The sequence below is a fragment of the Bubalus bubalis genome, chromosome 4 (assembly GCF_019923935.1).
Source record: "Bubalus bubalis isolate 160015118507 breed Murrah chromosome 4, NDDB_SH_1, whole genome shotgun sequence".
In the NCBI taxonomy this organism is placed as follows: domain Eukaryota; kingdom Metazoa; phylum Chordata; class Mammalia; order Artiodactyla; family Bovidae; genus Bubalus; species Bubalus bubalis.
The window spans coordinates 79,833,750-79,846,238 of record NC_059160.1 but is presented as its reverse complement, the minus strand read 5'-3'; the positions used below and the strand labels follow the sequence as shown (position 1 = coordinate 79,846,238).

Genomic DNA, 12,489 nt, shown 5'->3' with positions numbered 1-12,489 from the left:
TTAGAATTATTCCATGCAAAGACATTAACCATCAAAACCTATAGCACTAGAACTAGAGTCCAAAGAACCACCTATTCCATTTCTATCAGTCTATACCACTATGATCACTGTCACCAAATCAATCTGAATCAGAATCACCAAAACCAAATTGAGTTCAGCCCTTCTTTTCTCCATTTCTAAAGCTAGAAATCCTTCCCTCTAGTGGAAAAATTATTATTTTAAAAAATAATGAAATTTTGAAATGCATTTCAATTTTACTGAAAAAATCCAGATTAGGAGAATGTCCGAGTCATGGGCATTGGTCCTGAGATTCATGGATCCAGGTCCAATGGACTTTGCCACCCCATTCTATCAATCTGCTGCCTCCAAATTCCTTTTCACCAAAGGTCAAGCATCAATCCCAAATTTCCAAAATTATCACTACTTGTTCATCCCTACTTCTTACACTAGTACTCCTACCAGAATATATTTAATAAATGTTATGATTCAGAAACTTTTTTCCAAAACTCTTTACTTCAAGTCCAAAATAAAAAGATTCACACTTTTGAGCTAGCAGAAAAAATCAAAATATTATTAAACAATATAATAAATATTTGAAACTCAACTGGATTTCTCAGGAAGGAGACTGAGAGGATACCTGAACTACTGGCATCAGAGGCAAAGCCTTTGAGTTCGTCCTCAACAGATGCACTGCCACTCAAGCCATCCCCTCCAAGTTCATTGATTTCCAATCCCTGTTGACCAGAAGACCCTAAATTGGATTCCAAATTTTCAGACCTGTCACCAACATTGGCACTAACACTTCTCAAACTGGTGTCACCTGCAGAATATAAAATGGTTGTCACAGAGTTTATTGAGAATATTTTATGATTCAGAAATTTATACATGCAAAAATGAGATAACAATACCTAGATCACTAGAAATGGATCCTTCAGATCTAACCACTCGATTTCCTTCAACTGTTTTGCTACTAAAGTCACTGTCACCAAATGAACTTGAACCGGAAGCTCCAAAATCAAATGCAGCATTGACCCTTCCAGCTCCAACTTCCCAACCAAAAGACCCTGTTTCAACTGATGAAAAAACAAATCAAGATCTTATTAAAATTTAATCTTTAATAATTAACTTATTGTAAGATATTATTTAAATGAAAGTGTTTCCACCACTTAATTTAATTAACTTAAAATTTTCCAGAATGAATCTTGATTGGAATACCTGAGCTACTAACATCAGATTCAAGATCTTTAAATCCAGCCCCAACAGATGCAGTGCCACTCAAGCTATCCCTTTCAAGTTCATTGATTTTCAATCCCTGTTGACCAAAAGACCCTAAGCCAGTTTCCAAATTTCCAGAGCTATCACCAACTAAGGTATCACCACTTCTCAAACCGGTGTCACCTGTAGAATACAAAATGATTGTCACAGAGCATATGATTCAGAAACTTGCATGCACAATAATGATATATCAATACCTAGATCACTGGAAATGGATCTTCCAGACCTAGCCACTTGATCTCCTTCAACTGTTTTGCTACTAAAGCTGCTGTCACCAAATGAACTCGAACCAGATGCTCCAAAAGCAAATGCAGCATTGCCTCTTCCAGCTCCAACTTCCCAACCAAAAGACTCTGTTTCAACTGATGAAAAAATCAAAATGTTATGAAAATTTAACCTTTGTTAATTAGGTTGTTGTGAAATTTAAAGAAAAGTGTTTCCACTACTTAATTTAATTAACCTAAAATTTTCCAGAATGAGTCTTTATTGGAATACTAATGACAGCAGACTAATGACTAATACTGTTGTCAGCTAATGACAACAGAACCAAAGCCTTTAAATCCAGCCCCAACAGACGTACTGCCACTCAAACTACCCCCACCAAGTTCATTGATTCCAAAACCCTGTTGACCTAAACTGGAATCCAAATTCCCAGAGTTATCACCAACAGAGGTATTCAAATGTATTTTAACCAATTAATTAATTTAACCAATTTACAATTTTTCTGGAATGAGTCTCAGTTGGAATACCTAAGTCACAGGCATCCAAAATCTATGGATTTACCCCCAGCAGATCCCTTACTGCTAATTTCACTCCAGTCAGCTCTACTGATTTCCAATTCCTTTTGACCAGATGTCCCCAAACCAAATGCTAAATTTCCAGAGGCATGGCTACTAAATTTAGCCCCTCTTCCTATGCTAGTGCTGTCTGCTGAAGTTAAAAAAAGAGACTGTCACCAGGGAATATTTAAATACAACTTATGAATCAATACTTTTTATACACAAAACCTAAATAATAATATTTAGATCACCAGAACTTGATTTTCCAATGTTCCTATTTTTTTAAGACCACTGACACCAACTCCACATGAACCAGAATCATCAAGACTAAATCCAATTTAACCCTCTTTTTTACCATCAAGTCCAAAAATCAAAAAGAAAATGGAAAACTAAATGGAATCTTAAACTGTTACCAGGAGAAATAAACAAAGGATATAAATCATTTATGTTTTTTCTTAATGAAGTCTGAATCAGAATACATGTTATTAAAGAGAGAGCCAAAGCCCATGGATTTATGAACAAACTTCTTACCATTCATTCTATTTCCATCAGTTTCCACATCTTTTAAGATAATTTGCTCTGACACAAAAAATATCTATATTTACTGTACTTTAATGAACCTCAGTTATGTCAATGACTTTAATTTCCAAATATAAATTGATATTTATCTATAACTTTTGACTATTGAAAATATAATATAAAACAATATTGAACAGCATTTTGAAATAAAAATTACTGTAACAAAATTTAGCACTTTTGTTTTGCTTATCTAACCTTCTAATTCTTGACCATAGATATACACATTTGACAGTTTCAAACATTCTGACATTCCTTTCAGGACAATCAGTTCAAATATGAGTAATAGAACTTAAAAATTCAAAAAATCATACAAAAACATGAGACCAAAAAGTTTTTGTTTCTTGTGACAAAACTTGGAAACAAGAGAGTTTAAGTGGCTTTCCCAAAGTCCACAAAAGGTTCATAGGAAAGACTATATAGAAACTGTATTTCTTCATTCCAGGTCCAAGCCACTTCATAAAAGCATTCATTCCACTTGCCTCTTCACTAAAATGTTTAAATTGATTTCTCTTGATGAAAGCACAGATCCTTTAAGAATCAAACGTAGTTTAAAAATCTAAGCACGGAAATTGAAACTGTAATCAGAAATCTTCGAGCAAACAAAAGCCCAGGTCCAGATGGCTTCACAGCTGAATTCTACCAAAAATTTAGAGAAGAGCTAACACCTATCTTACTCAAACTCTTTCAGAAAATTGCAGAGGAAGGTAAACTCCCAAACTCATTCTATGAGGCCACCATCACCCTAATACCAAAACCTGACAAAGATGTGACAAGAAAAGGCCAATATCACTGATGAACATAGATGCAAAAATCCTTAACAAAATTCTAGCAATCAGAATCCAACAACACATCAAAAAGATCATACATCATGACCAAGTGGGCTTTATTCCAGGGATGCAAGGATTCTTCAATATCCACAAATCAATCAATATAATACACCACATTAACAAATTGAAGAATAAAAGCCATATGATTATCTCAATAGATTAAGAGAAAGCCTTTGACAAAATTCAACATCTATTTATAATAAAAACCCTCCAGAAAGCAGGAATAGAAGGAACATACCTCAATATAATAAAAGCTATATATGACAAACCCACAGCAAACATTATCCTCAATGGTGAAAAATTGAAAGCTTTTCCCTTAAAGTCAGGAACAAGGGTGCCCACTTTCACCACTACTATTCAACATAGTTTTGGAAGTTTGGGCCACAGCAATCAGAGCAGAAAAATAAATAAAAGGAATCTAAATTGGAAAAGAAGAAGTAAAACTCTCACTGTTTGCAGATGACATGATCCTATACATAGAAAACCCTAAGACTCCACCGGAAAATTACTAGAGCTAATCAATGAATATAGTAAAGTTGTAGGATATAAAATCAACACACAGAAATCCCTTGCATTCCTATACACTAATAATGAGAAAATAGAAAGAGAAATTAAGGAAACAATTCCATTCAGCATTGCAACAAAAAGAATAAAATACTTAGGAATATGTCTACCTAAAAAAACAAAAGACCTATATATGCTGCTGCTGCTGCTAAGTTGCTTCAGTCGTGCCTGACTCTGTGTGACCCCAAGGACTGCAGCCCACCAGGCTCCTCCATCCATGGGATTTTCCAGGCAAGAGTACTGGAGTGGGGTGACATTGCCTTCTCCAAGACCTATATATAGAAAACTATAAAACACTGGTGAAAGAAATCAAAGAGGACACAAATAGATGAAGAAATATACCATGTTCTTGGATCGAAAAAATAATTATAGTGAAAATGAGTATACTACCCAAAGCAATCTATATACTCAGGGCAATCCTTATCAAGCTACCAACAGTATTTTTCAGAGAACTACAACAAATAATTTCACAATTTGTATGGAAATACAGAAAACCTTGAAAAGCCAAAGCAATCTTGAGAAAGAAGAATGGAACTGGAGGAATCAATCTACCTGACCTCAGACTATACTACAAAGCTAGAGTCATCAAGACAGTGTAGTACTGGCACAAAGACAGAAATATAGATCAATGGAACAAAATAGAAAGCCCAGAGATAAATCCACGCACCTATGGACACCTTATCTTTGACAAAGGAGGCAAGAATATACAAAGGAGAAAAGACAATCTCTTTAACAAGTGGTGCTGGGAAATCTGGTCAACCACTTGTAAAAGAATGAAATTAGAACACTTTCTAATATCACACACAAAAATAAACTCAAAATAGATGAAAGATCTAAATGTAAGACCAGAAAGTATAAAACTCCTAGAGGAAAACATAGGCAAAACACTTTCCGACATAAATCACAGCAGGATCCTCTATGACCCACCTCCCAGAGTAATGGAAATAAAAGCAAAAAATATACAAATGGGACCTAATTAAACTTAAAAGCTTTTGCACAACGAAGGAAACTATGAGCAAGGTGAAAAGACAGCCTTAAGAATAATAGCAAGCAAAGCAACTGACAAAGAATTAATCTCAAAAATGGACAAGCAGCTCCTGCAGCTCATTTCCAGAAAAATAAATGACCCAATCAAAAAATGGGCCAAAGAAATAAACAGACATTTCTCCAAAGAAGACATACAGATGGCTAACAAACACATGAAAAGATTCTCAATATCACTCATTATCAGAGAAATGCAAATCAAAACCACAATGAGGTACCATTTCATGCCGGTCAGAATGGCTACTATCCAAAAGTGTACAAGCAATAAATGCTGGAGAGGGTGTGGAGAAAAGGGAACCCTCTTACAATGTTGGTGGGAATGCAAACTAGTACAGCCACTATGGAGAACACTGTGGAAATTCCTTAAAAAACTGTTAATAGAACTGCCTTATGATCCAGCAATCCCACTTTTGGGCATACACACCCGAGGAAATCAGAATTGAAAGAGACACGTGTACCCCAATGTTCATTGCAGCACTGTTTATAATAGCCAGGACATGGAAGCAACCTAGATGTCCATCAGCAGATGAATGGATAAGAAAGCTGTGGTACATACACACGATGGAGTATTACTCAGCCATTAAAAAGAATGCATTTGAATCAGTTCTAATGAGGTGGATGAAACTGGAGCCTATTATACAGAGTGAAGTAAGCCAGAAAGAAAAACACCAATACAGTATACTAACGCATATATATGGAATTTAGAAAGATGGTAACAATAACCCTGTATGTGAGACAGCAAAGAGACACAGATGTATAGAACAATATTTTGGACTCTGTGGGAGACGGCAAGGGTGGGATGATTTGGGAGAATGGCTTTGAAACATGTATATTATCATATGTGAAACAAATTGCCAGTCCAGTTTCGATGCATGATACAGGATGCTCGGGCCTGGTGCACTGGGATGACCCAGAGAAATGGGATGGAGAGGGAGATGGGAGGGGGTTCAGGATGGGGAACACATGTATACCCGTGGCGGATTCATGTCAATGTATGGCAAAACCAATACAATGTTGTAAAGTAATTAGCCTCCAATTAAAATAAAATAAATTTATATTAAAAAAAACCCAGACAAAACAAAAAAAATAATAAAAATCTCTCCCATGAATTCCTCTAACACTAAATCAGATTTGGTCAAAAATAACCATCAATTCCTGCTTTGCTAATTGATTGCTTTTTCTGTCAAAGAAGAAACTAAGAAACAACCTAGATTTCTGTTTCACTTGCAGCAAAATTAGAGCCAGCTAATCCATTTACTGAATTCACAAAAAATCCATTTTGGCCAGATGCACCCCAGCAAATTCTATTTTTATCTGAAGCAGTGCCACCAAGTTCTGTACCACCAGAGACACTGTTGGCAAGACTACATGCTGAGCTGGTTTTCTTTACCATACAAAAATAATCATTATCAGAGAAAAGTTGCATTCATTCATAGTGTAAAAGAAATTAATCTACACTCACTGCTTGAACTAGGTCTTCATTATTATTTTGAATGTATCATCCCTTCCCCTCCACATATCTTTCCATATGTAATTACACACAGTATAATCAGAGGTGGGTATGGCAGCCAATTTACCATGAGGTTTGAGAGAATTCCATAAGAAAAGTGATGCACTGGCTTCAGAGTTCATTTAAGATTAAGTTTCAATGTGTTCTATAGAACATGAGCAAACAATTCACACCTCAGTGTTGTAAACAAGAGCAAATTTCTATGTTGACTTATTAGTCATATTGAGTTTGTCAATCCCAAAACAGATGAATGGACAGACAGGAAATGTTTGTGTCTTTCCTGTGGATATTTCAACCACAGCCCTACACCTAAAACTGCTATTCCCTTTTTAGTTATCACCACCTGGACTCAAATATGAAATTTTAATATAAAATATTGAAGTTATTTTCTTCACTGGATCTCCTTCTTCGTGACTTTTGCAGAGATACAAACTATAGAAACTTCAGGGACCAGGTAAGCAAAGTAATAGTTTGAATCAGCCAGAAGGAAGAAGTGTATTGAATCAGAAAACACATGCCTAACTTAAAGAAATTAAATTTGTTTCTGATCAAACCAAAATTGAAGGCCACAAACTGCCTAAGAACCCTACTTTATAACATTATTATTTGGCAAATTGAGTATGTAATTTCACGAGGAATCTTGGTATTGAAAATGGATTGTGGTTGCAGACAGAAACATGAGTGTGTGTGTGTGTGTGTGTGTGTGTGTGCGCGCGCGCGCTTACGCGCGCATGAGTGTGCGCTCCGTCGTATCCAACTTTACGACTCCATGGACTATAACGCACCACGATTCTCTGTGGAATTTTCCAGGCAAGAATACTGGAGTGGGTTGCCATTTCCTCCTCCAGGGGATCTTCCCGACCCAGGAATGGAAATGCGTCTTATGCGTTGCAGGCAGATTCTTCATCACTAAGCCATCAGAGGAGCCCAAACCATGAGAGTTTGCACTAAAAATGGGTCCAGGAAGCATTTTAAATTATTAGTTTACAATTATAAAAATGATTGATCATCACGATAATACTAAGAAAGATAGTTTAAGAAAATAAAAATCATCAGGAAGAATTTAATGTAAACTTTGCCAAGATTCTCTTAAAACAGAATACATTACTCTCATTGGCACTGGATTTAGTGTCTTTAGGGCCATATGCTACAAATGAAACAAAGATTATTAGATTATCCCAACTGGGAAAAAGTACTTCTAGGTCAGTATTTTTCTCCAACAGTACCTGCTGGAATGTCTTTTGACTCTAAACTATTAACCGCCCAAAGTTCTCTGACCTGTCTGCAGCAGTTCCTTGAATGCTAAATCCAATGTTAAAGAGTGAACCAAACAAGGGATTTCTTTCTTCTGTTTAAGTCACCAAAGGATGAACTACTGTGCAAAAAGGGACTTACTGTGAATAACAGACATTTTTATATGAAAACAGTATTGCTGACACAATAAATGTGACTAGATTACAATACTATGAAAAGCCATATATTATTTGCTGTAAGCACCTTTATTCTGGTGCTGCTGGGAATGACATACACCCCTTATTAATTTAATTACCATGTCCATATCTTTTTGTCATAGTGGTAAGACCTCAAGAAATAGATGAATAAAGTTGTAAAGATTTAATTGATATGTACTAGAAATTCTTCCTCTCATGGACAGGGCAGAAACCTCCCCATCTGCTTCCTTCTCCAGTACTAAGCTCCGAGTTCCAGTGGTCAACCTTCTCCCATCATAATACTCTACCATGTTGAATTCACGCTGTCCTTGGTTTAGTAACAGCTTGTAAAATTAAAATAACATACCTGATTCTCTTTTCTGTATTTCTGCAAAGAAGAAAGATGAAAACGTTTACTCATAAATTAACATTTGCTCGACTCCTTCAAGAGCTAGTGTAAATGCCATTTCAATGAGGTATACTCTGACAATGTAAAGTTGCACCCCCCATTTTAATCCTCCTAATTATCATTATATGACTCTAACTTATTCCATAGATTTTATCACCTTGTATATACCATTTTACTACTTATAATGTTTATTGCTTATGAACTGTCTTCTAGATTTAAGCTGTATAAACTTAAGATTTTTTGCCTGTTTTATTCACTGAGGTATTCCAGATGTCTTGAAATGTGCTTGAACCATAGAGGATACTCAGTTAATATTTATTTAATAAATACATTAATCAACAAAGGCCTTTTGTTAAGGTAATATATACTGTATAATATAAGGTATTATTGAGGTATTAATATACTGTGCTTTCTATACCATTTCTGTTTTTTTTTCTAATCTCTGTAATAAAATTGAAGAACTTTAGAATTAGTAATGCCTTAATAACTACAATATTATTGTAAATTCATGGAAGACATGCATTTTGGTCACTGATTAGATAATAAAATGCATGACTTGTAAGCAGAACTTAAAGACTATGTAACAGCAAATACAAATAATAGTAAGAAACTTAATTCTCTCTGTTGACAATAAGGGAAGAGAGACTCCCCTCTTTTTTAGATCATTTACTTTAGAAAACTTAAACTCCCTTCCTTTCTCTACCTCTTTAATATGTTTTTTCATCTTTTTAAAGGTTATGTAAGCAACTCAGTAATGTTTCCTTAAGGGATTGGTGACTATCTTTTTGAAATGCTATCATCAAGGGAGAGAGCTCCCCTGTGTCCTGGGTGATATGAACATAACTTCAGCTGGTGTCTGACTCCAAGTGCAAACTTCCCTCCTTTATGATTTTAAAGATACAAGAAAGTATTTTTTCTTATAAAGGCAACTAGCAAACACAGGTGGCTACGTAACTACCAAGCAAACTTAGGACAAATCGTGTGTGATGATTGGTGATGCCAATTGCTCTTGTTTGAGGACAAGTCATTGTTCATCTTAAGGACATGTATGTAGTGGGTTTTATCTTCCTGGCTGTATAAAAGAGAAATATTTCTTTCTGTTCTTTCAATCTCTCCAGATGATTGTCTGTGATGTGTATCACACTCAGGTTTAATCCTTATTCAATAATAAAACTGCTTTCTTTCTCTTCTGCTTTTGTGAAGAGGTTTTCTGCAGTGGCAAAAGATTTTGTATTTAATTACATTTCCCCAACTCCGATTTTTGGACTTAACCATTTTGCATGTTTCTAGTAAATATATTTTTCTATAGCAAACATTATCCAGAAATAAAATATTAAATTTTTGAGACTAGCAATGATTTAGTCTACTATTTAGTTGGAGGAAGAGATCCTTAACATTTAAGACATAATGAAATTATAATAATCACTTAATAGTGTTTGGTTTAAGATGAACTCAAGAGTGCTTAGATTACAGCCAATTTATATTATTATGTTATTAAGTAACCCTCAAAATACTATAACTTTTACAACACTTCTCCATATACAGCGTTTTTTTCTCAACTTGCCCTAAACCTGTCCCACTTGACTATACACTCTTCTCCCTTCCTCTTTTATCTTCTCTCTCTCTCTCATTGTCTTTCTTCACTTCCATGTACTTTTATAACTGCATCTTGAAATCTAAATATCTTAGTTTGATGGCAAAGCAGAAAGAAATAAAGCCATATTCAGTACAGTGGGAAATTTACGAACTTTTGAGTCAGACCCATCTGGACTCCCAGACTTGCAATCAGAATGCCCTTTGTCAATACCTCTCTTAGAGAGGGGGTTTCTACTCTCTCTAGCCACACAAGTTTTACTCTGGCCTTCCTTGAGCCATGGTCCTCCTTAGAGGTCAAAGAATACAGACACAGGGTCAAGGGTATATGCTAACCCAGAGCCAGTTTCATCTTCCCTCCTCCATTGTAGATCATACTATGCCTCAAATAATCTTGAGAGAGATGCCCATGAAGATTCTGGTAGAGGGATTGGAACAACAGGGCCCTGGGCACACATATAATAAGCGAGGATGAAAAATATCTGCTTTATAATGTATGTGTGCATGCTCAGTCACTCAGTTGCATCTGACCCTGCAACCCCATAGACTGTAGCACACCAAGCTCCTCTGTCCATGGGATTTTCCCAGGCAAGAATACTGGAGTGGGTTGCCATTTCCTCTCATTATATTTCACATATTTAATTCATGGGAAGTGTGCACTATATTCATCATATCTCTCCTGAGTTTAACGCCACAGATATATTAGATCCTTCATTTTGTTAGACAAATGTTTCTTCTGAATTTATTCATTCTGTTATTGAAATGAACAGCCTTATATCTTAGCCAGTGTGCCATATTTGTTTCTACTATTTTATCCTTCTCATATTTTATTATGTAAAACTTTCTCAGAAATATAATGCCACTGGGGTCACTAGTAGTAATGGCCAGTATGTTTGTTGTATGTATCACATCTTATATGTGGTATGTATACCTTAATCTACATTCACATTTTTCTCATAGGTTTAAGAGATTTTTATAAATCTAGTAACCAGAGCAGTTTTCTATTTCAAAGGTTACTACCTTCATCAGTACTGACTAGGTATTAAAACAGTTGTCCCAGATTATATTAGAACACACTATGGTATGTTTGTATTAATAAGAAATATTTCAAGTGTTTTAACGATTTTTCCATGGAAGACATGTCTTGTCTCCAAAGAAAAGCAGTTCCACTCTATTGTTATTTAGCACAAATAGCGTAAGAAAAGAAAACAAAGTAATTTACCTGATTTTCTTTCAGCTATTTTGTCATCTGAAGAAAAAGAGAGAGAATTGCTGTCATTAGTACCTTTTTTGATAGATTTGCCAATAGAAAGTGAATCTTGATTGCAGCCAATGCTTGTGCTGTGAGACATTCCCACATCTGCTGACCATAGTATCTTAACACCCCTCTAGACCAGCTCCACAAAGGAAATGGCTATACCAGTCCTCCAACCAGCTAATAGAGTCAGTCTAGATGCATGAATTAGGGCACAACAAAACATAATTCTTAGATGACTGAAAAGGTGTTTCAAAGCATTAATTATTATTCTATTGGCAAAATGTAGATGTTTTAAAGTTTTTCATGTAACAGAAATAATGTATAAACTAAAATTAATTAATGTGAATCAAATGAGTACAATTTTTATTTTACAGCTGTATACTGAAATTCAAATATATACAACTTACAGATAGTTCCAGCATTGCTATTATTATGAATCAAGATGAACTTTAAATAAATAGCAAGCTTGTCAAGCCATAGTAAGTATGTGTGCTGTGCTCAGTTGCTCAGCTGTGCCTGACTTTTTGCAACCCCATGGATTGTAGTCCACCAGGCTCCTCTGTCCATGGGGATTCTCCAGGCAAGAAAACTGGGAGCAGTTGCCACACCCTCCCTCCTCCAGGGGATCTCCCCAAACCAGGGATCAAACCTGCATCTCCTGCATTATCAGGCGGGCTTCCCTGGTGGTTCAGCTGATAAAGAATCCTCCTGCAAAGTGGGAGACCTGGGTTCGATCCCTGGGTTGGGAAGATACCCTAGAGAAAGGAACAGCTACCCACTCCAGTACTCTGGCCTGGAGAATTCCATGGACTGTATAGTCCTTGGGGTCGCAATGAGTCAGACATAACCGAGCGACTTTCACACTCTTTACTACTGAGCCAAGGGCATGAACTAAAACCAACATCAAATAAAGCCAGTTAAAAGATAAAGGGCTTCCTATGTGTTTTGATAAATTGTTGCCAAAACTAAATTGTACATAGTTACACACGCACACACACACACACACACATTTAGCCAAAAGATAAGAAAAAATGGTTTACAGATATGTTTGGGGACTATTTGTCTCTAAAGAAAAATTATACAATAACATTCCCCATATAGGTTTAATATCTGGAAAATTCTATCTGAAATGTAGGTTGCAATTAAGAGTCATCCCCAAATCCTCTTGCCACAAATAAAGATGTCAAAGAACCATGCATGAACTTTTCCCTTCTCGAAAAA

At 35.8% G+C, this 12,489-nt stretch overlaps 1 protein-coding gene across 1 annotated transcript in view; it reads right to left on the bottom strand.

Moving 5' to 3' along the window:
• Window positions 1-11,362, bottom strand: part of MUC19 (mucin 19, oligomeric) — a 92,879-nt gene extending 81,517 nt beyond the window's left edge. The window contains 6 exon segments of the mRNA XM_045165516.1: window positions 627-820; window positions 1,473-1,672; window positions 2,034-2,205; window positions 2,829-2,921; window positions 10,162-10,299; window positions 11,233-11,362. Coding sequence (XP_045021451.1) covers window positions 627-820; window positions 1,473-1,672; window positions 2,034-2,205; window positions 2,829-2,921; window positions 10,162-10,299; window positions 11,233-11,362 — 927 coding nt within the window.
• Between the last annotated feature and the right edge of the window lie 1,127 nt (window positions 11,363-12,489).